Genomic DNA, 23,329 nt, shown 5'->3' with positions numbered 1-23,329 from the left:
CTTCTCTCCATTTATCAGATTTAAATCCTTCATTTTCTTCCAGGTAACAGACATTGTAGTGTTTTGTGGTCTTAAAAAATCCCCAGACAGCAACAAAAGTGTGACTCTACCTGTTACATAACGGAGCAGCCAGAGTTAGCTACCTGGAGTAGCCAGAGTTAACTACCTGGAGCAGCCAGAGTTAGCTACCTGGAGCAGCCAGAGTTAGCTACCTGGAGCAGCCAGAGTTAGCTACCTGGAGCAGCCAGAGTTAGCTCCTGGAGCAGCCAGAGTTAACTACCTGGAGCAGCCAGAGTTAGCTACCTGGAGCAGCCAGAGTTAGCTACCTGGAGCAGCCAGAGTTAGCTACCTGGAGCAGCCAGAGTTAGCTACCTGGAGCTGCCAGAGTTAGCTACCTGGAGCAGCCAGAGTTAGCTACCTGGAGCAGCCAGAGTTAGCTACCTGGAGCAGCCAGAGTTAGCGACCTAGAGCAGTCAGAGTTAGCTACCTGGAGCAGTCAGAGTTAGCTACCTGGAGCAGCCAGAGTTAGCTACCTGGAGCAGCCAGAGTTAGCTACCTGGTGCAGCCAGAGTAAGCTACCTGGAGCAGCCAGAGTTAACTACCTGGAGCAGCCAGAGTTAGCGACCTAGAGCAGCCAGAGTTAGCTACCTGGAGCAGCCACAGTTAGCTACCTATGCAGAAGCCTACCTACAGTAGAGCAGTGGCCCCTATCATGTCAGAACAGGTAATGTATGTTAATCCATCGTGGCCGACCAAATCTTTTCCCTGCGTTTTTCCATGAGAGGGCTTTTAAACCTTGATTTCCCTATGTGGAGACCTCATTTCAGTAAGCAAGCAGGGAAAAACTCATTTGAGTAAGCAAAAGCGAGGGGCTGCACTGTTGCTTCGGCGTGTGGAAATGCAATGTGATGAAGGGATTATGCCTCTAACACTCAAAGGAATGAGGACTATGCTCACACTGCCTGGAGAGAGACAGAGGAGGTAGAGAGAGAGGAGGGGAGAAAGGAAGAAAGAGAGGGAGGGCGGGAGAGAAAGAGAGAGAGGAGGGGGAGAGACAATGAAAGAGAGGGAGGGTGGGATAGAAAGAGAGAGAGAGAGAGGGGGAGAGAGAGGAAGAAAGAGAGGGAGGGCGGGCGGGAGAGAAAGAGAGAGGATGGGAAGAGAGAGGAAGAAAGAGAGGGAGGGCGGGAGAGAAAGAGAGAGGAGGGGGAGAGAGAGGAAGAAAGAGAGGGAGAGCGGGAGAGAAAGAGAGAGAGAGGAGGGAGAGAGAGGAAGAAAGAGAGGGAGGGCGGGAGAGAAAGAGAGAGGAGGGGGAGAGAGAGGAAGAAAGAGAGGGAGAGCGGGAGAGAAAGAGAGAGAGAGGAGGGAGAGAGAGGAAGAAAGAGAGGGAGGGCGGGAGAGAAAGTGAGAGAGCGAGCAAGCGAGCGAGGGAGAGGACAGAGAGAGAATGAAAGAGAGGGAGCGGGAGCAAAATTTAGAGGAGAGAAAGGGAGATTGTTGGCTGTAAAAAAACAACTCCTTCCTGTCACCCCAAGGCTGTTTCCATCAGAGCCAATGGGGAGAGAGCTCTCGCCTCCTCTGTTATCTGCTAACAACTCTGAAACAGATCTGACATTCTCCATAAATCACATTCATCACATGAGTCATGTCATATCAACAGTCTTTTGACATTCAGAACAACAGCATGCTATGTACTCTCAACGAGAAAATGTCACCGTGACATGTTTAGAAATAGAACAGGGGTAGAAAGAGATAAGTCCTAGAGAAGATTCTACTCAAACTATGTAATTACACTTTACTTACTAGAGAACCATCAAGTCTCAGCAAGGACATGTTCACTGTGACATGTTTAGAAATAGAAACAGCTATTCTAGAATAGCCGTAGGAATAAATAGCCTAGACATTTTGAAAGATCGTTCCTAATGTCACTGAGACATATTTAAAAATAGAATAGATATAGAAAAAGATAAGTTAGACAAGATTCTTCTCATTAGGAGGAGTATGAGGAAATGCCACTGTCAATGTCTAGAAGTAATAATTTAATATACATAGAAATAGATCCCCTAGACAAGATTCTTCTCATTAGGAAGTGTATCAGGAAATGCCACTGTGTCACTGTCTAGAAATAAAAATAGAATAAAAAAAGAAATATATCACCTAGACAAGATTCTTCGCATTAGGAAGACTGTTCGCTTTGTTTTCATCGAGCTATATGCTAAAAACACAGCAATTTTTTAAATAAACCTTCAAATAATAATCACCTTATTAATCACCTTATTAATGAGCCACTTTTACCATAAACCTTATAATAATACCCTACTTCCTGAGTCCTCTATGCTTTTCCCGGTTTCCTCTGTACACAGTAGTATACGGTGTTGAGCGTACACTCACTCCCCACCAAGGTAGGACCGACAGTGCCTTAAAAAATATTCATACTCCTTGACACTTTGTTGTGTTACAACCTGAATTCAAAATTGATTCAAAAGTTTTTTTTCTCTCACCCATGTAGTCACAATACCCCATAATGACTAAATGAAAACATATTTTTAGAATTTTTTTGAAACGTATTGAAAAGGAAATACAGAAATATCTCATTTACATAAGTATTCACACCCCTGAGTCAATACATTGAAGAAGCATCTTTGGCAGTGATTACAGCTGTGAGTCTTTCTGATTAACTCTCTAGGAACTTTTCACACCTGGATTGTGCAACATTTATCCATTATTCTTTTCTAAAATCTCCAAGTTCTGTCAAATTGGTTGTTGATCATTGCTAGACAACCATTTTCAGGTCTTGCCATAGATTTTCAAGTAGATTTAAGTCAAAACTGTAACTCAGCCACTCAGAACATTCACTGTCTTCTTGGTAAGAAACTCCTGTTTATAGTTGGCCTTGTGTTTTATGTTATTGTCCTGCTGAAAGGTGAATTCATCTCCCAGTGTCTGGTGGAAAGCAGACTGACCCAGATTTATCCTGTGTTTAGCTCCATTCTGTTTCATTTTTCAACTGAAAAACTCCCCAGTCCTTAATGATTACAAGCATGCCCATAACATGATTCAGCCACCACCATGATTGAAAATATGGAGAGTGGTACTCAGGAATGTATTGTATTGTATTTGCCCGAAACATAACACTTTGTATTCAGGACAAAAAGTTACATTTTGCAGTATTATTTTTGTGCTTTGTTGCATGTTTTGGAATATTTTTATTCTGTACAGGTTTCCTTATTTTCACTCTGTCAATTAGGTTAGTATTGTAGAGTAACTACAATGTTGTTGATCCTCAGTTTTCGCTAGCGTCCCACCCACCGTGCACACTATTCAACAGCCAGTGAAAAATCAGAGCGCCAAATTCGAAAACAACAAAATGTCATAATTCAAATTTCTCAAACATAAAACTATTTTACACCATTTTAGAGATAAACATCTCATTAATCCAACCACGTTGTCCGATTTCAAAAAGGCTTTACGGCGAAAGCATAAAGTTAGATTATGTTAGGACAGTACATAGACAAAAAATTACACACAGCCATTTTCAATGCAAGGACAAGCGTCACCAAAAGCAGAAAACCAGCTAAAATTATGCACTAACCTTTGACAATCTTCATCAGATGACACTTCTAGGACATTATGTTAGACAATACATGCATTTGTGGTTCTATCAAGTTCATATTTATATCCAAAACCCCCATTTTACATTGGCGCGTGACGTTCAGAAAATGTATTTCCCCCAAAACTGCCGGTGAATCAGGACAACAATTTACAAAAATACTCATTATAAACGTTGATAAAATATTAAACTGTTATTCAAAGAATTATAAATTAACATCTCCTGAATGCAACCACATTGACAGATTTCAAAATAACTTTACTGGGAAAGCACACTTTGCAATAATCTGAGTACTGCGCTCAGAAAAATATATCAGGCAATTACAGATACCTGCCATTTTGGAGTCATCTAAATGCATAAATAGCATTAGAAATATTCACTTACCTTTAATAATCTTCATCAGAAGGCACTTCCAGGAATCCCAGGTCCACAATAAATGTTGTTTTGTTCGATAAAGTTCATAATTTATGTCCAAATAACTCCATGTTGTTTGCGCGTTCAGTAAGCTACTCAAAATGTAGGAAGCGCGAGGAAAATGTCACGACGAAAAGTCAAAAAAAGTTATATTTACGTTCGTTCAAACATGTCAAACGTTGTATAGCATCAATATTTAGGGCCATTTTAACGTGAAACTTCAGTAATATTCCAACCGGACGATTCCATTGTCTTGAAAAACGTTTTGGAACACAGCTAACTCTCACGTGAATGCGCGCCAATGAACTGATGTCCTTCCCTGGGTCAACAACTTCCAACTTCCTTTGTTGGCTCTCTGTTCACCATAGTAGCCTCAAACAACTTTCTAAAGACTGTTGACATCTAGAGGAAGCCTTAGGAAGTGCAAAATGAACCCCAACTCACTGTGTGTTAGATAGGCAATCACTTGAAAAAAAACTACAGGCATCAGATTTTCATTTCCTGGTTGTATTTTTCTCAGGTTTTTGCCTGCCATATGAGTTCTGTTATACTCACAGACACCATTCAAACAGTTTTAGAAACTTCAGAGTGTGTTCTATCCAAATCTACCAATAATATGCATATTCTAGTTTCTGGGCCAGAGTAGTAACATGTTTAAATTGGGTACGTTTTTCATCCGGCCGTGAAAATACTGCCCCCTAGCCCAGACAGGTTAAAGTGTAATTAATAACTTCACCATTCTCAAAGGTATATTCAATGTCAGATTTTTATATTTTTAACCATCTACCAATAGGTGCCCTTCTTTGGGAGGCATTGGAAAACCTCCCTGGTCTTTGTGGTTGAATCTGTGTTTGAAATTCACAGCTCAACTGAGGACTCTTACAGATAATTGTATGTGTGGGGTACAGAGATGAGGTAGTCAATAAAAATGCATGTTAAACACTATTATTGCGCACAGAGTGAGTCCAGGTGTCACGACTTCCGCCGAAGTCGGTCCCTCTCCTTGTTCGGGCGGCGTTCGGCGGTCGACGTCACCAGTCTTCTAGCCATCGCCGCTCCACCTTTCATTTTCCATTTGTTTTGTCTTGGTTTTCCGCACACCTGGTTCACATTCCCTCATCTGACCTAATGTATATTACCCTCTGTTCCCCCCATGTCTGTGTGTGCAATTGTTTGTGTGTTACGTGTGATTCGCATCAGGCTGGTTTGCGCTGGGTATGTGTTTGACCCGTGTGTTTTGTTTATTGTACCGTTTGTGTACTTTGGGTGTTATCGCTGTTTTCCTTGGGCATGAATAAAGTGCGCCTGTTATCACTCAACTCTGCTCTCCTGCATCTGACTTACCTTCAACCAGTTGCGCCCGTCGTGACACCAGGCAACTTGTTATGTGACTTGTTAATCACATTTGTACTCCTGAACATATTTAGGCTTAAAAAAGATGTTGAATACATATTAATTCAAGACATTTCAGCTTTTCATTTTTTAGGAATTTTCGAAAAAAATGTTTTAACATAATTTCACTTTGACATTATGGGGTATTGTTTATAGATAGGCCAGTGACAAAAAAACCCATCTCAATTTAATCAATTTTACATTTCAGGCTGTAACACAACAAAATGTGGGAAAAGTCAAGGTGTGTGAATACTTTCTGAAGGCTCTGTATCAATGTGAATAAGTTCGGCAATGATCTCATTAGTGTTAATCAGATCTATATGATATGTATAAACACACACACACACACACACACACACACACACACACACACACACACACACACACACACACACACACACCATTATACAGTAATTCTCACATACACACACACACACGGGGCAGGAGGTGGTCATGTCAGAAATGATGGAATTATGCACCCAGGTGTGGACTGGGGGAGAATACTGATGTGGTGGAGGAGGATGGTGGATGCAGACACACACACACACACACACACACACACACACACACACACACACACACACACACACACACACACACACACACACACACACACACACACACACACTGAGGGCTCGTCTCACAAGCTAACCCCACATGCCTCATCTGTCTTAGTCGCATGGAGTTTCCTCATTTGGAGCAGGGGAAACACAAACCCCACGGAGCTGGCTGACAAGAGTGTGTGTGTGTTTGTGTGTGTTTGTGAACAGTATATGTGTCTGTGGACGTGTTTAACTATTCTTGTGGGGACCACATTTTGTTAGACCCCACGAGGTCAAATGCTATTTCTAGGGGGTTTAGGGTTAAGGTTAGAATTAGTGTCAGGGTTAGAATTACGTTAAGGGTTAGGAGCTAGAGTTAGTTTTAGGGTTAGGAGCTAGGGTTAGGGTTAGTTTTAGGGTTAGGAGCTAGGGTTAGGGTTAGTTTTCGGGTTAGGGTTGGGGTTGGGAGCTAGGATTAGGTTTAGTGTTAGGGTTAGGGTTAGGAGCTAGGGTTAGGGTTAGTTTTAGGGTTAGGAGCTAGGGTTAGGGTTAGTTTTAGGGTTAGGAGCTAGGGTTAGGGTTAGTTTTAGGGTTAAGGTTGGGGTTGGGAGCTAGGGTTAGGTTTAGTGTTAGGGTTAGGGGTTAGGGAAAATATGATTTTGAATGGGACTGAATTGTGTGTGTCCAGAAGGTTACCTGTACAAGACTGTGTGTGTGTGTGTGTGTGTGTGTGTGTGTGTGTGTGTGTGTGTGTGTGTGTGTGTGTGTGTGTGTGTGTGTGTGTGTGTGTGTGTGTGTGTGTGTGTGTGTGTGTGTGGCTCTAGAAAGGGCAAAGTACAAATTGTACATTTGTATTAGTCAGTAAAATGTCTTGTTTTGGAGAGCTGTAAAATGAATAGTGTCTGTGCCCCAAATGGCACCCTATTCTCTACATAGTGATCTACTGTTGACCAGAGCCCCGTGTAGTGGACTATGTAGGGAATAGGGTAGTGGACTATGTAGGGAATAGGGTAGTGGACTATGTAGGGAATAGGGTAGTGGACTATGTAGGGAATAGGGTAGTGCACTATGTAGGGAATAGGGTAGTGGACTATGTAGGGAATAGGGTAGTGGACTATGTAGGGAATAGGGTAGTGCACTATGTAGGCAATAGGGTAGTGGACTATGTAGGGAATAGGGTAGTGGACTATGTAGGGAATAGGGTAGTGGACTATGTAGGGAATAGGGTAGTGCACTATGCAGTGAATAGGGTGCCATTTGGCACGCCACCAGCATGCTCAGTTCAGTTTCTGACAGGGACAGTGGGTCTTGGAAAAACGTAGGACAAGGGATGGAGAGAGAGAGAGAGAGAGAGAGAGAGAGAGAGGAAAGAGAGAGAGAGAGAGAGGGAAGGAAAGAGAGAGAGAGAGAGAGAGAGAGAGAGAGAGAGAGAGAGAGAAGGAAAGAGAGAGAGAGAGAGAGAGGGAAGGAAATAGAGAGAGAGAGAGAGAGAGAGAGAGAGAGAAGGAAAGAGAGAGAGAGAGACAGTGAAGATAGGCCTATTGTTCTTAATTCCTGGCATGGTTTCCTTTTATCCAAATGTTGATAGACATGCAGACAAATGTATTAATGCAGGGAAGGGAGATAGCCTTCTACTTTGGAGTCATAAAAACAATTGTTGAGTAAATGGTTATTTGGCAAGTCACGGATCGGCTCTCGGAACACTTCTGGGTTTCAGAATAAAATCTATCCTGATGTCGGATATCGGGTAGGGCTCAGGATTTATGTGGTCGGCGCGGGTGGGTGCGACTCAGTAAAACTGACCCGTGCTGTGCAGGACTCTAGATCAGAGTAGATGTTCACACTCATCCCTTCCCCTTCCCTAAACTCATCCCTTCCTCCTCCCTTCCTCATCCCTTCCTCATTCCTTCCTCTTCCCTTACTCTTCCCTTCCTCTTCCCTTCCTCATCCCTTCGTCTTGGGAGAGCTGAACAAGGTGTAATGAGCTGAATCCTATAAGAGAGAGTGAAAGAGGAAGAGAGAGAGAAAAGGAAATAGAGAGAAAGAGAGAAAAGGAAAGAGAGAGAGCGAGAGAGAGAGCGAGAGAGAGAGAGAGAGAGAGAGAGAGAGAGAGAGAGAGAGAGAGAGAGAGAGAGAGAGAGAGAGAGAGAGAGAGAGAGAGGCATTTTAGAGACACAAATCCCCCAGACATGCTAGCCTCACCCAAACATAGGAAATTATGCCAAAGCCCCAGGAAGTCCCCAAAATGGCTGTCTAGTTGTTTATCCTCAGTGGGAACAGCCAAGAAACCATAGTCCCATTGAAACGGTAGACCCAAGCCAAGACTGGTTACACTGCACTGAGGAAACTCTGCACTATAACTGGAAACTGGCTAATCAGGTTTGAATTAATTGAATTCCCATTGGCCCCATCGGTGAGTGATGTGAGCTTATATGAGAGCATTGTATTGTCTGCTCAGCTATTCTATTGATATGTCCACGGATGGAAGCATTACGCAAAAGGAGGGACACGTTTTCCCAGGACTTTGAGCCATGCAGTGATGTGTGTCTGTGTTGTATCATGAAGCATTTGGAACAACTTCGAAATTTTACGTTTGAGAAACATGGATGAACGTCTAATTCTGACATGAGACTGTGAGAGCTTGTTGGCAAAAAGAGAGTGGAGGAGAGAGAGAGAGACAGAGAGAATAAAATAATTGCTGTCACAGAGGAACAGAGAGAGAGAGAGACAGAGAGAATGAAAGAATTGCTGTCACAGAGGTACAGAGAGAGAGAGAGACAGAGAGAATGAAAGAATTGCTGTCACAGAGGTACAGAGAGAGAGAGACAGAGAGAATGAAAGAATTGCTGTCACAGAGGTACAGAGAGAGAGAGAGACAGAGAGAATGAAAGAATTGCTGTCACAGAGGTACAGAGAGAGAGAGGGAGGAAGCTACTGTACATAGGCACATAAAAAGAGAGAAAGATTAGTGAAACAAGCAGAACAAAGGATGGGGTTGGGTCGTATCTAGCTAGCCTTATTCTAAACCCCTCTCTCTCCTCGCTGTGCCTCTGTGTCCCCAGTGGGCCACATCAGCATTTAAAGGGCCCCACAGAACCTCATAGCAAGGCTCTCTGTAATATATATCAATATTGCTCCTGGATTGTTTTTAATCTGAATGCAATCATCTGCGAGAGATATGAGCCATCATCTCTAATTTTCTCCTCACAATCCTGAATAAATCCCAAATTACACCCTATCGCCTACATAGTGCACTACTTTTGGCCAAGGCCCATATGGCTCAGGGAACAATGTAGGGAATAGGGTGTCATTTGTGATGCAAAAGATGTCTTTCTCATCTCGCTTGATGTCGTGTTTTTTTTTTCCACCACAGAGATGGATATAAAGATATGACAGCATCTTGGCCTCCCGAGTGGCGCAGTGGTCTAAGGCACTGCATCTCAGTGCTAGCTGTGCCACTAGAGATTCTGGGTTTGAGTCCAGGCTCTGTCGCAGCTGGCCGCGACCGGGATACCCATTGGGCGGCGCACAATTGACCCAGCATCGTCCGGGTTAGGGGAGGGCTCCGACTCCTGTGGCAGGCCGGGCGCAGTGCACGCTGACACGGTCACCAGGTGTACGGTGTTTCCTCTGACACATTGGTGCGGCTGGCTAAGTGGGCATTATGTCAAGAAGCAGTGCGACTTGGTTGGGTTGTGTTTCAGAAGACACACTGCTCTCGACCTTCGCCTCTCCTGAGTCCGTAGTTGAAGTCAGAAGCTTACATACACTTAGGTTGGAGTCATTAAAACTAGTTTTTCAACCACTCCACACATTTCTTGTTAATAAAAACTATAGTTTTGGCAAGTCAATTAGGACATTTACTTTGTGCATGACACAAGTGATTTTTCTAACAATTGTTTACAGACTTATAATTCACTGTATCACAGTTCCAGTGGGTCAGAAGTTTACGTACATTGACTGTGCCTTTAAACAGCTTGGAAAATGACAGAAAATTATGTCATGGCTTTTGAAGCTTCTGATAGGCTAATTGACATAATTTCAGTCAATTGGAGGTGTACCTGTGGATGTATTTCAAGGCCTACCTTCAAACTCAGTGCCTCTTTGCTTGACATCATGGGAAAATCAAAGGAAATCAGCCAAGACCTCAGAAACAAAAAGTTGTAGACCTCCACAAGTCTGGTTCCTCTTTGGGAGCAATTTCCAAATGCCTGAAGGTACCACATTCATCTGTACAAACAATAGTACACAAGTATAAACACCATGGGACCACGCAGCTGTCATACCGCTCAGGAAGGAGACGTGTTCTGTCTCCTAGAGATGAATGTACTTTGGTGCGAAAAGTGCAGATCAATCCCAGAACAACAGCAAAGAACCTTGTGAAGATGCTGGAGGAAACAGGTACAAAAGTATCTATATCCACAGTAAAACGAGTCCTATATCGACATAACCTGAAAGGCTGCTGCTCCAAAACTGCCATAAAAAAGCCAGACTACGGTTTTCAACTGCACATGGGGACAAAGATTGTACTTTTTGGAGAAATGTCCTCAGGTCTGATGAAACAAAAATAGAACTGTTTGGCCATAATGACCATCGTTATGTTTGGAGGAAAAAGGGGGATGCTTGCAAGCCGAAGAACACCATCCCAACCGTAAAGCATGGGGATGGCAGCATCATGTTGTGGGGGTGCTTTTCTGCAGGAGGGACTGGTGCACTTCACAAAATAGATGGCATCATGAGGGAAGAAAATTATGTGGATATATTGAAGCAACATGTCACGACATTAAAGCTTGGTCGCAAATGGGTCTTCCAAATGAACAATGACCCCAAGCATACTTCCAAAGCTGTGGCAAAATGGCTTAAGGACAACAAAGTCAAGGTATTGGAATGGCCATCACAAAGCCCTGACCTTAATCCTTTAGAAAATTTGTGGGCAGAACTGAAAAAGTGTGTGCGAGCAAGGAGACCTAAAAACCTGACTCAGTCACACCAGCTCTGTCAGGAGGAATGGGCCAAAATTCACCCAACTTATTGTGGGAAGCTTGTGGAAGGCTTCCAGAAACGTTTTACCCAAGTCAAACAATTTAAATGCAATGCTACCAAATACTAATTGAGTGTATGTAAACTTCTGACCCACTGGGAATGTGATGAAAGAAATAAAAGCTGAAATAAATTATTCTTTCTACTATTATTCTGACATTTCACATTCTTAAAATAGTGGTGGTGATCCTAACTGACCTAAGACAGGGAAGTTTTACTAGGATTAAATGTCAGGAATTGTAAAAACTAAGTTTAAATGTATTTGACTAAGGTGTATGTAAACTTCCGACTTCAACTGTCCATCATATTCAACTGTTTAGAGATTTCTGAGGCAGCTACTTTCCATGGCTTTATTCATACGGGCAATGGATAACTCCAACATAATTATGTCCTGAAAGTATGCTAGCCATTTCCTTATATGAAGGTGGTGGCAACCAGCGTTGAACAACGAGTTTTGGGGCAGCAGTCAACCCAGCCAGCCAAACCTTTCACTGTTTCTCATTCAGCTGCATACTCAACAGCGGAATTGGTTCTGGGGTACAGTTTCATCAATCATGTCAGAGAGAATATACTGTACAACACTTTCCTCCAAAACTCAGAAACCTCAGGACAATCCCATATCCTATGTTCGTATGTGCCAAGTGTATTGAGGTTACATAGGTTGCATGAAATCTTACAAGGGGTATCCACTACGATCTATGACAATGTTTAAAATGAATGAATTGATGGTTTGGGTTCTTTGATGAGTGAAATATATTCTCCCAGACATTCTCCCAGTCAATAGCATCATCATCGACAGCCGAATTATCTACCCATGCTTTAACCATTGAAAGATCTTTCTGCTTCAGTAGTTGAAGATGAGAATAAATATGGTAGCAGACACAAAACAGACACATAACTGGAAAGACTGGTGGTAAATACACAAATGTGGTAATGCAAGTCTACCATTACACTTCTGTCATTGTAACACATCAAACCTAATCTTTGGATATTTGCCATTCCAAAGGTATTTACCGATGCGTTTATTAATCGTTCCCCAATAGCCTACTGGTGGAGGGAGTGGAATCATTTTGCTCAGGAAACTGATACATGGCAACACATTCACCTTTATGGAAACGACCCTAGTTTGTGAAGAAGCAGGTCAATTCTCCCAAACGGTTAAATCTCATTCAAATTCCTTGTACATTTTCTCATAATTAAACTTCACCAGACCATGCAGGGATGTTTGTATACTAATACCCAAATAAGTGAACTGTGTTTTCATAGGAATTGTTGAGGGAAGTGAAACTTTCTTGGCCACTTCATTAAGCAACATTAATGCTGATTTTGTCCAATTTATCTTAGACCCGGACAGCAATTTGAATTCTTCAAATGTGGATAAGAAAGATGAGATTGAATTCTGAATATAGGAGAATATCATCCACATATGGTATGAGAGGAAGATTTCATCAGTATAGGAGAAGCAATTACATTCTGCCTTAGAGGTAGAGCTAAAGGCTCTAGTGACTTAATGTATAACGTTGAGGATAGGCCATCCCCTTGTCGCCAACCCTGAAAAATAGGGAAGGGACCTGAGGGTATGACAATACTAGACACCATAGCAACAGGGTTAGCATATAACACACTAACCATTTCGGTAAAATTATTTTCCCAAAATGGCAGCCCACAAGTACTGCCATTCAAGCCTGTTAAAAAGTATTTCTCAGCATCTACTGTAGAGACAGCACAGCACATGGTGTGTCCAATTGTTGTGTGTCATGTATTACCTGCATTAATCGTCTGACATTGTCAGCTGCAAGGCGACCTCTCATAAAACCTGACTGGTACATCTGAATCAACTTACGCAAATACCTTTCCATCCGTAACGCCAACATTTTTTAATACAATTTTTGTTCAGAATTAATTAATGATATCGTACGATAAGTTGCACAATCTGTGTGATCTTTACCTTTCTATGGCAGTTGATAGATTAATGCAGAGTTAGTATGCTTTTGAAAAAAAAACCTTGTCGATGGCTGAATGAATTGACTCCAATAATACTGGTCCTAAAATGCCACAAAAATATAGTAACAGTTGAGGTGGAATGCCATCCGGTCTAGGTGATTTACCCTTTTTAGCACCTTTCATTGCTGACTCCAGTTCCTCTAATGAGATTGGTCGGCCCAGATCCGCAGATTGCTTCTCCTCCAATACGGGCAAATCAAGATTATCTAAAAACTGCATTTGTCTGGTTCAAACTGGATAGAAGATGTATATAACTCCTGGTAAAAAGACTGAAATGTTGCATTCATTTCCTGTGGATCAGAAAGTAAGCCTTTAGATGGGGATTGAATAGATTCTACAGAAGTACAAGATTCACTTTTTAAATTTTAAGACTAGAAGCCTGCTTGGTTTGCTCCCATTAAAAATAATAGTTCTGCCTCACTCTATGCATGATGAACTCAGCTCTCATCCTTAATAAATCATTCAGTTTCAGTTTAACCACCCTCAAATCATTGCTGACATTATTAGAGTAATTCCTTTTCAGATTCTGTTCAAGTCATTAAAAATGTTTCTCAGATAACTTGATTCTGTGATTCCTGGCTTTATTGAGCTGAGATGCAAAATATATGATGTGAAGTCTCTGATAAAACCTTTAGTACCCATCCAAGTAAACCTTGGGTCCTCTACAGAGTCCTTGTTTTCTGCTAAGAATTCCACTACTTTAGCTTGAAATTGGGCCACATACAATTTGTTTTGAAGAAGGGTCATATTAAAATGCCAAAGTTTTGTTTTAGTCACCTTAAAGCTCACATCCACTTGGGTAACCAGGGTATTATGCTCTGAAAGAGTCACAGGCAATATTTGTATTGGCGCGACACACATACTTAGAGTCAGAGAGCAACTTTGGTTTTAGAAGTGGGACATCATTTATAAAAATGTGTCTTTATTTTTTTCAGTCGGATAAACACTCCAAACAGCCTACACGACCGCTTGGAGGCGTCCGCATGGTCCTAATGCACACAGTTGCCTCGTTTTATATCACATTCCAATGATAAAACTGGGGTGGACATAAATGCAATTTCAGACTGTGGGTGGGGACAGACCCCCCCCCCCCTCTGTTTCTGAGAAGCGTGACATCCACACAACGTAGCTATGTAGGTCTCCAGAACTTGGGCCTATCCCTCCTAAATAAAACCTATTCCAATCAGGTTATCCAAACAAAATAACTAAAAAGCAGAAAAAAATTGAAGGCGATATAACCAACACTTGTGAAGCTGTGCAGCCAAACTTGAAAATAAAACCTGGCTACAGTGGTTTAGGGAAATAGGGACACAAAGAAGTGGTTCATGTTAATCACCCAAAAAGCTAGCAACACCAACCCCTACTAATCACGTTCCAACTTCAACATACCTTAAATATCAATAAAACGTTAGGTAGTCCAATGATTGCTGCAAATCCAGGGGTTCAAAGAGTGAAGACATTACCATATTTTATTAAATCTGGTACTTAATAATAATAATAAAATAAAATCAAGCATCCAAAATAAAGTCAACAGTTTGAACTAGCCCCCAGCTCCAGCTAGCCAGCTAATGTTAATCCTTAGTTCCAACAATGAGGGAAAGCATACTTCATTTTCCGACCCGGTAGTAGGATAAGTTCCTGTCCAAAACCAAAGATAGATCAGAGTTGAGTAGTCAACTAAAAGTTAGCTAGCCGCTTAGCTGTATCTTTAGCTCCCAGTTGCTCCCGTTTCATTCTGGGACTCCATGTCATCCTGCAGCTCAATATTAGGAAGGTATTCTTCATGTCTTGTATGTTGGTTCTGATCATAGGGAATAAGACTGGGACAAAGCGAGTGATGGGTGCTTGAAGACAGCTAGAGTTAGAGTTAGGAAAATGTATTTAAGTGACACTCCACAATGATACAATAATACAAAATACAACATTTTTATTTAAACCACATTGTGGACTATTCAAATGGAATTTTGAGACACTAAAAACAGGTTTTGGCGCAGGCATTTACATTATTGTTACCTAAACCAATTACACATCATTTATTATTTTCATTTTCAAGACCGTAAAAATGTGTATTTTGTCTGGACAACTGACAAAAAAATATCATCCTTTAATTTTGTTGTTTAACCTACACTAAAGGAAGGCATGAGTTTCAGTTTCAATGGAACCATTGTTACAAAAAGTACAGACACGTTTATCTAGGGGAGTGTTTGTGTATCGACCAGTTTCAATAGCGAGAGACGCCACTCCACATCCACAATTTACAAAAGAGCTTTGATATGGATGAAACGATACGAACAGAGGGTTCTGTAACAACAGGTCATTTAAAAGGCAGTGGGTGTCCCGGGATTGTCACTTTCAGGTTAGTCTATCAGCTGGTATCACTTTAGTTCATTGCTCTCTAATAAAAGTGTTGATTCAAAAGCAATACGGTCATTTCTAGAATACACTGTCTGTTATCAGTGAACTGAGTCATATGGATGGAGTTAAAAAGCCTTTGACATGGTAAAGCCTTTAACATGGTATACACAAACACATTGTTGCAGTTGCAACAGCACTAGCCCATAAAAATGCACATTTACATACTATACGGAGTGGGGCGGGGTGGCAGGTAGCCTAGTGGTTAGAGCGTTGGACTTGTTACCGAAAGGTTGCAAGATCAAATCCCCGAGCTGACAAAGTAAAAATCTGTTGTTAACTGCCCCTGAACAAGACAGTTAACCCACTGTTCCTAGGCCGTCATTGTAAATAAGAATTTCTTCTTAACTGACTTGCCTAGTTAAATAAAGGTTAAAAAAAATTAGGCAAGCTGCAAAAATACATAGCCACTGCCGTAGAGTTTTCCAGCAATGTGATTGTGACCACTCATACACACAGTCCCCCCCTCTCCCCACACACACCAGCAAACAAGCAAACAAACACAAAGGGACATACATATTGACAGGCTGTGTAGATAACACTGACCTCTCTCAAAGCTCTGGGGATAAAAGAATCAACAGGGATGCTACAGAGGAGAGATGGACAGATGAATATCAGATTATCTGATCTGGACTTTGACACCAGAGGGCTCAAACTCCAAAGCAACGCTGACAGTGGAAGACTGGCAGGGGGCTGAATGCTGACTCTCTTGCTCTCTCTTTTTACCCCATCCTTTCCATCTCTTTTCCTCCCTTTTCTCTCTCCTCATATCTCTGCCCTTCTGTCTTTCTCGCTCTCTGTCTCTCCCTCCTTCCCTCCCCCTCTATTGCAATTGCTCCCTCCTTCCCCCTATCTCTCTCCCTCCGCCTCTCTCCTCTCTTCTCGAACTGTCTGTCAGATAACACATGGGATTCTTTGTGCCCATAGAGATAAACTAGAAAAGGAGAGTAGCAGTGTTGTGCCGAGGCTGAGACGACTCCCTGCTGTTCACCCCAGCCTTCTGCCTGACCCTCCTCTGACAGATCCATTTACACTGACAGCTCCAAGGAGCTACGCCCTCAATAGCTTCAGTTAAATTGGAGTTTGGAAGTGGATGATTTCAATAGTTCATATGATATGGCAGAGGCAGGAGGGAAATATCTAAACGGGATCCTTGGGACGTCCCAACTCTGACGCCACCCCATTGAATTTGAAATTTAAAATGGTTAAGGTAAGGGTTAAGGTAAGGGTTAGGGCTAGGTTCAGGTAAGGGATATAGTTAAGGTTAGGGGGGTTAGGGTAAGGGTAGGGTTATGGTTTATCATGTATAAAATGAAAATAGACACGATAAAGGTTAGTTAGCACTAAACCCAACAGCACTTTTCAAAAAACAAGGGAGAGCATAGATGTCATGTAAAGAATGATCTGTATTCAGAAATTATTCAGCTAGCATTCAGAATCAAACCAGAATTCCCTGAAATCAATACGCTCAGTCTCTGAATCACAAATGAAAATGATAAATCACATATTTGTTTTAGTTCAGAAACAATGTCTGTCTTCCAATGAAAGTAACTGTTCAATTCAGTTCCTTCCAAAACCACCAAGAAATCACAAATAAGCAAACATCCAAATAATCCAGCTGTGAGAAATGAAACAAGTATTGATTTGTCCTCTTCACTTGATAGTCTTCATAATAATCCAAAGGAATGAAAAGTCCACAGAGAAACTCCCCCAAACATATAAGTAGGCCTTTTTTAAACTATACTGTAAACGCTTTTTTAAACTATACTGTAAACGCTTTTTTAAACTATACTGTAAACACTTTTTTAAACTATACTGTAAACACTTTTTTAAACTATACTGTAAACGCTTTTTTAAACTATACTGTAAACTTCAAGGATTTTAAAACTACACTGTAAATCCCAAGGTTTTTATAAACTACACCGTTGACACCAAGGCTTTTTTTTAAATACACTGTAAACCCCAAGCTTTTTTAAACTATACAGTAAACCCCAAGGCTTTTTAAACTGCACTGTAAACCCCAAGTCAATGCATTGTGCTCTACTGCAGGTAGATTTTTGGAATTGTTTTGAATATCTGTGTTTTTGCATGTACATTGAGTGATTGATTGATTTATCTTATGCTACACAAAGATAAATAAAATCAATTTCAAACGTAACTAATCCAATAGTTTAATTAGTTTTATGCACCCGTAACTGAAATGGTCGTTTCTGTTTAATTGGCATAGGTAGTCTCCTCACACTGTTTGTAACCCTGGCAGTCATTATGAATGCAGGTTGCGGGTGAAGAGAAATTACAACTGTTGAATATCTTAACTCTGGCTGGATTCCAATAGTTATTACACATCATTTTGGAAGCCAGCATAATGTAACTTGCAGGTAGGGTTGCAAAATTCTGGTAAATTTCCCTGATTTTCTAGAAATCCCTATTGGAAAGAAGTTTGTAACCCAACTTGCAATCCTGATGTGGCCTGTAAACCATGAGTTTCATGGCCACTGTATTCGGTTAAAGCTAGGCCTCAAAATAAGGCCTTATGAGATCTTTAATGTATTGTCATAAAGAGTGTAACTATAATGATAACATTCGCCTAGGACCTCTTAGTGAAGGCCACAGGACTGAAAACAAATACAGTCATGGGTGGTAACTCTACAAGTCACTCAGAAAGGCACACTTGGAAATTATATTGGAGGCATGGCTTAGTGGGTGCGTGACTCAAAATGTTTACGCTGATACAACTCAAATCTGGACCCCCTACAGCACAGGTGTCAAACTAATTTCACAGAGGGCAGAGTGTCTGTTGGTTTTCGCTCCGCCCTCCATACTGGATTGATGAATTAAGGTCACTAATTAGTAAGGAACTCCGCTCACCTGGTTGTCTAGGTCTTAATTGAAAGGAAATAACAAAAACCTGCAGACACTAGGCCCTCCATGGAATGAGTTTGACACCCCTGCCCTGCAAGATCACAGTGACTCTATCGGTTTGATTAATGACTACAAAATCACTTTAAGAAGTAACTGTACTCAGATATAGTAAGTGCAATGGGTTTCCTCAGAAGTTTTGAGTAATGACAGCACATTAGAGTTTACACTGTATAAACAAAACTGTCTGACTACAACCTGTAGACAAGATGGCTTCCTTCCACTCAAACCAGGAAGTGAATATGGGTGTGGCTATGGAGTGCCTGGGTTGGAACTCACAACATATATTCATAACAATGTCGTGTCTTTGGGTCACCATTAAACTGAAGACATGTTTTTCAATTAACTCCCTGTAATTATTATCACGCGATTAAACTGATTAATCGTTTAATTGTAATTAACGAGGAGATCGGGGCACCAAGGAAAATATTCAGATTACAAAGTTATAATTTTCCTAATATAACTTTCCTATATTATAACATATATTATATTATAGTATAGGCCGATTATCTTCTGGTTTAAATGGTGTATTTTACCTCGCGTCCAGTCTCATTCCAAACGTCGTAAATTGTTGTATCTGCACGAACCCAGCCTTTACTAAGAGTCATCCATACATCAATTGTCTTAAAATCATTTATTTACTAAACTAAGTAATTCACAGAAAGCATACAAACAGTAATTATCGTCACAAAGAATTGGTAGAGCAATGTGCCCTAGTGGGCTAAACAGGCATGGCTGGTGTCTTGTTAAACAATGGGTCATAAAAGGTCAGCTGAGGAGGCACACAGAGTTCATTAATATTAACAATTGATATGCTAATCCTTTGCACATAAACGCTCACTCATTCGGGAACAATTGCAATCAATATATATTTACGCTCAGTGTGTCGTCGGGATCCTTGTTGGAGAGTCGTTCTGTTGGAGAGTTCTCTCTCTCTCTCTCGGTTAGAATGGATCTTTCAAAGCGACATTCATTAATGTCGTCATAAAATGGATGTTTCGTCGGTCTTCGCGTTCAATGATATAATTTCTAGCTGCAGACTATTAATTAATATCAAAGACTTGTTCTTATTCTGTCGGTATCGATAGTCTAAAAGTTAACCACGTGGTATAGTTAACTTTCAGTAGAGGAATTGGATGGTCAAACCTATTGGCCAACTCGTAATGGAGTGGAGGCCTGGTCTCAAGAAAGTAAATCAGGGTGGGGTTTTATAGTGAACATAGAACAGGCTTGTCACATGACGCCTGGTCCTGTCTGTGTCCCTGGGGGCGTGCCGATGACTGATTTAATCTTTGAACATAAATACATTCTATCACATTAACATCAGTACACAGCATCTCAATGTATTACAAAATAGCTTTATCCTTATTAATACATTCTATACAACCATTTGGATGCAAGTCCCATAGCCGAGGCTATTATATAAACAGTTTTATGGTAATATGGCTATATTGTCTCTTCTGAGTATCACAAAATTGTACCAAGCGGACCAGTTCGTAGCTGGATTCTTCACCAATCTTCCATACCTTCTCCAGAACATAAATGTTGTTCAGTTCCCCAATTCTGTGAGTTGGAAGAATTTCCTGTGTCTCTCTATGAAACCCCTCTGTGTCTCAACTGGGCCATGTGGTAGGAGATTCTCCTCCAAGAATTTTACAACCCCTTCACACAGGGCCTGGGTGGGGGGAGGTAGGTTGGGGGATGGTGCAAGGGGGAGGGGGTCAACTGTCCTCCCTGTACTCAAAGAGGGCAACGTCATGACAACAAGTAACCATAACACCTTCCGACTGGGCACAGATGTAATTTCAACATCTAGTTTTGATTTAGTTTTGGTTGAGTTGTCAGCTAATGTCAAATCAACGTAAAATCAACAAACATTTTAACCATGTCATTGGATTTAAGTTAAAAGTTCGGTGAAAAAAAATAAGATATTCCCTTACGTTGATGACTTTTTGAAAATCCAATCAGTTTTCCACATCGATTCAACGTCATTGCATATCATTTTTGTTGTTGAAATGACATAGAAATTCAATCAGTTTTGCCCAGTGGGTTGTTGGTTACAACATCTACTTCAGCCCTAAAAAGATACGCACCACAAATCTGGAAATCACATGGTGCTTCTCTCTTCCATTCATTTTAGATTGAGGCGTACAGCTGGATTGAGAAACTATAATTTTGGAGTGTCATGTTGTCACTTTAAATATCAAGATGAAATCAGACACAACCATCCTGATTTGGTCCCACAATCAGACAAGATCATATTTACAATAGCACATCATTTACCTCTGTAGTGTATCTCCCCATCTAGGAGGATAAACGGACAAAGTATTACTCAGAGAGGGAACATGATAGCGTGCCCACATTGCATGTACTTAGTGTGTCGTTTTGGAGTGGAGCTGACTGACACTGTAGCCCATGTGCCATCTGCAGCAGCGCCCGCTCTGCCCTCGCTCTCCAGGGAGTGGGCACAGCTATCAGGAGCCATTAGTCTCCACGGTTACAGGCTGACCGGCCAAAGAGAGCCTCTCTCATTGGATGCGACACCGACTGGGCTATTCTAAAGGCTGTCGTTGGCTGGATATTCTTCATTCTCTAGTCTCTCTCTTATACTGAGAGATAGTCCTCCAAAAGATATGCAGAGGGAAGTGGATGATTCAGCCGTTCTTTTTTTTTCTTCTTGTTTACTCATGTTACACATTTGCAGCTAAGAGCTGAATTGTAGTGAACTGTATACAGTACATAGCCCATGCAGTCCTACAATTTATTTAAATTATCCAGGTTGCCCACATAGACATGTGGCTGGAAGCACAAGAATACAGTACTTTCATTATGATGCAGTGTATTTGACGATGTCATTCGCTCATGTCCCTCTCACTTAAATAGATGTATGATTCAGTGAATGTAATGGAATCATTTGCTGATGGAATAAGTGTGTCATTATGTTTCTTGAGGGATGCTTCAAGTTGTCATAATGTTCCAGCTACATCACAATACCAAGGGAACCCATCAATTATTGGCTTTTATGAAGTATAAGTATTCGGACATCCTAATGGCCTCGATGAAGTAGGCCTACAGGCACTTGCAGACAAAAGCGACAGGCGTGGTGGCCCATTAATTTTCAATGAACCAAATTCTATCCAGAAGGAGCGATTGGAGGTGCTCGGGCCCTTGGAAGCTGCTCAGCCGAGGCGGAGAAAATAGGATACTGCTCTCTTTTCTGAAGCGGTGCCATCTTTGTTGAGCAGGACCAGCTAACTTTCCACTCTAGCAAATCATTGTTTTGTAATCTATTTTGGGGTTTATGATTTGTGTTGCATGTAAATACTTTTTTTATGCATGCTTATGATGTTATAGCGATTCACTTTTCGCACATCGATAATATTTGTTTATTTAGTTGCTATGGTCACCGTCGACTGTCGCCCTTCTGTATGAAGGCACTAGCCACTTTGACTAGAGGGACAAGTGGGTACTCAGTGAGCATCCACAGCCCATAGCTCTGTGTCTGCACAGCTCTTAATAATGATTTGATGTCATAATGCCTCATATGATGTAATCATGCTCTGACATAACAATGCTCTTTATTTTGATGTAACCTTTTACACAGGTTGTCTCATGGAGATTTAATCAAATCTCTTTTGCAAGAGAGACCTTTTGTGTCATGATGTAATAATGCTCTGACATCACAACTACCTCTGTGCAGACGGACGCAGCGCTGATGTTCGACGCGGTGCACGTTGTGGCTGTGGCGGTGCAACAGTCGCAGCAGATCACCGTCAGCTCGCTGCAGTGCAACCGCCACAAACCCTGGCGCTTCGGTGCGCGCTTCATCAGCCTCATCAAAGAGGTACCGTAGTGCAAAATGTTAAAGTTTCATTGACATACAGTATATGATGAATTGAGTGACTATGACTTCATGCAATCAAGCCATACTGTGTGCTGTAGTAGCATATACAACGTAAAATATACAGAGTATCTTTCATATATGCCTCCTAGTCTCTTCTATTCATTTGAATCCATGCCCTTTGAGACAGCTTTACCTGTAAAGCGCTGTGTACACATATTATTCATTCTATTGCGCTGTAGCATTGTCAACACATACTGTACATGTTTGGCATGACAATGAATGAACACTGAGAGGAGTTGGCTAAAGCACAAACCGACTGGACCACCCAGCTACCAGCAACATCCCTGTTTGACCCTGAACTCTTGGACAGGAAACCAGGGGTCAGTTCCATTCAGGTGGCACACTGGGCCTTTTCTAATGACCCCCTGGGTTGATGGAGTTTGAATGGAGCAGACCCCCCCCCCCCCGCCAGTTCTGCTGAACACACCCCCACACCCGCTCACGGTTATATATGCACCGTGTGAATCTGTGGCTGTGTTTACCTTTTTGTGTGTGACGACATATCTGTGAGTGTAGATGCAGGTGCGTGTGTTACCATCCAGTGCCCTCCCTAATTATTGGGACAGTGAAGCTATTTTTCTTCTTTTGGCTCTATACTTCAACAGTTTAGATTTGAAATCAAACAACAACTATGAGGTTAAAGTCCCAAATATCAGCTTTAACTTGAGGGGATTTTCATCCATATCGGGGGAACCGTTTAGAAATATCAGCACTTTACAGGGGAGAAGTCTGTTGAAACTCCTAACCCAATTTTGTTACACTCAAAAGAGGCGTGGAGAACATTACACAAGATATGTGGAATTTCACATCTTAAAGGATACTCATCACTGTGGCACAATCCTAGGCTACAGATAGGAGGGAAGTTTGTGTACTGGAAATAATTGCTAATGAAAGGAATTCATACTATAGGTGATCTGTACAATGAATAGGTTTAAATGTCATACTCAGATTTGGTACAACAATATGATGTGGGAGACAAGAGACATTTCTGGAAATATGAGTATGAATGTTTATTAACCGGCTATCAACAAAATCCAGGAAACCGTATTTGGAATTACCCAAACATAAAGCAGAATTTCTTTACTCAATATT

General features: G+C 41.5%; 1 protein-coding gene across 1 annotated transcript in view; it reads left to right on the top strand.

Annotated features, from left to right (window-relative positions):
- Window positions 1–23,329, top strand: part of LOC106571163 (glutamate receptor ionotropic, kainate 2) — a 171,613-nt gene that overhangs the window by 84,280 nt on the left and 64,004 nt on the right. The window contains exon 8 of the mRNA XM_045695592.1: window positions 22,034–22,177. Within this exon, the coding sequence (XP_045551548.1) occupies window positions 22,034–22,177 (144 nt within the window). The remainder of the gene's footprint in view (window positions 1–22,033; window positions 22,178–23,329) is intronic.

This window comes from Salmo salar, chromosome ssa15 (assembly GCF_905237065.1).
Source record: "Salmo salar chromosome ssa15, Ssal_v3.1, whole genome shotgun sequence".
Classification (NCBI taxonomy): Eukaryota; Metazoa; Chordata; class Actinopteri; order Salmoniformes; family Salmonidae; genus Salmo; species Salmo salar.
This window is presented reverse-complemented; position numbering and strand designations above follow the sequence as displayed.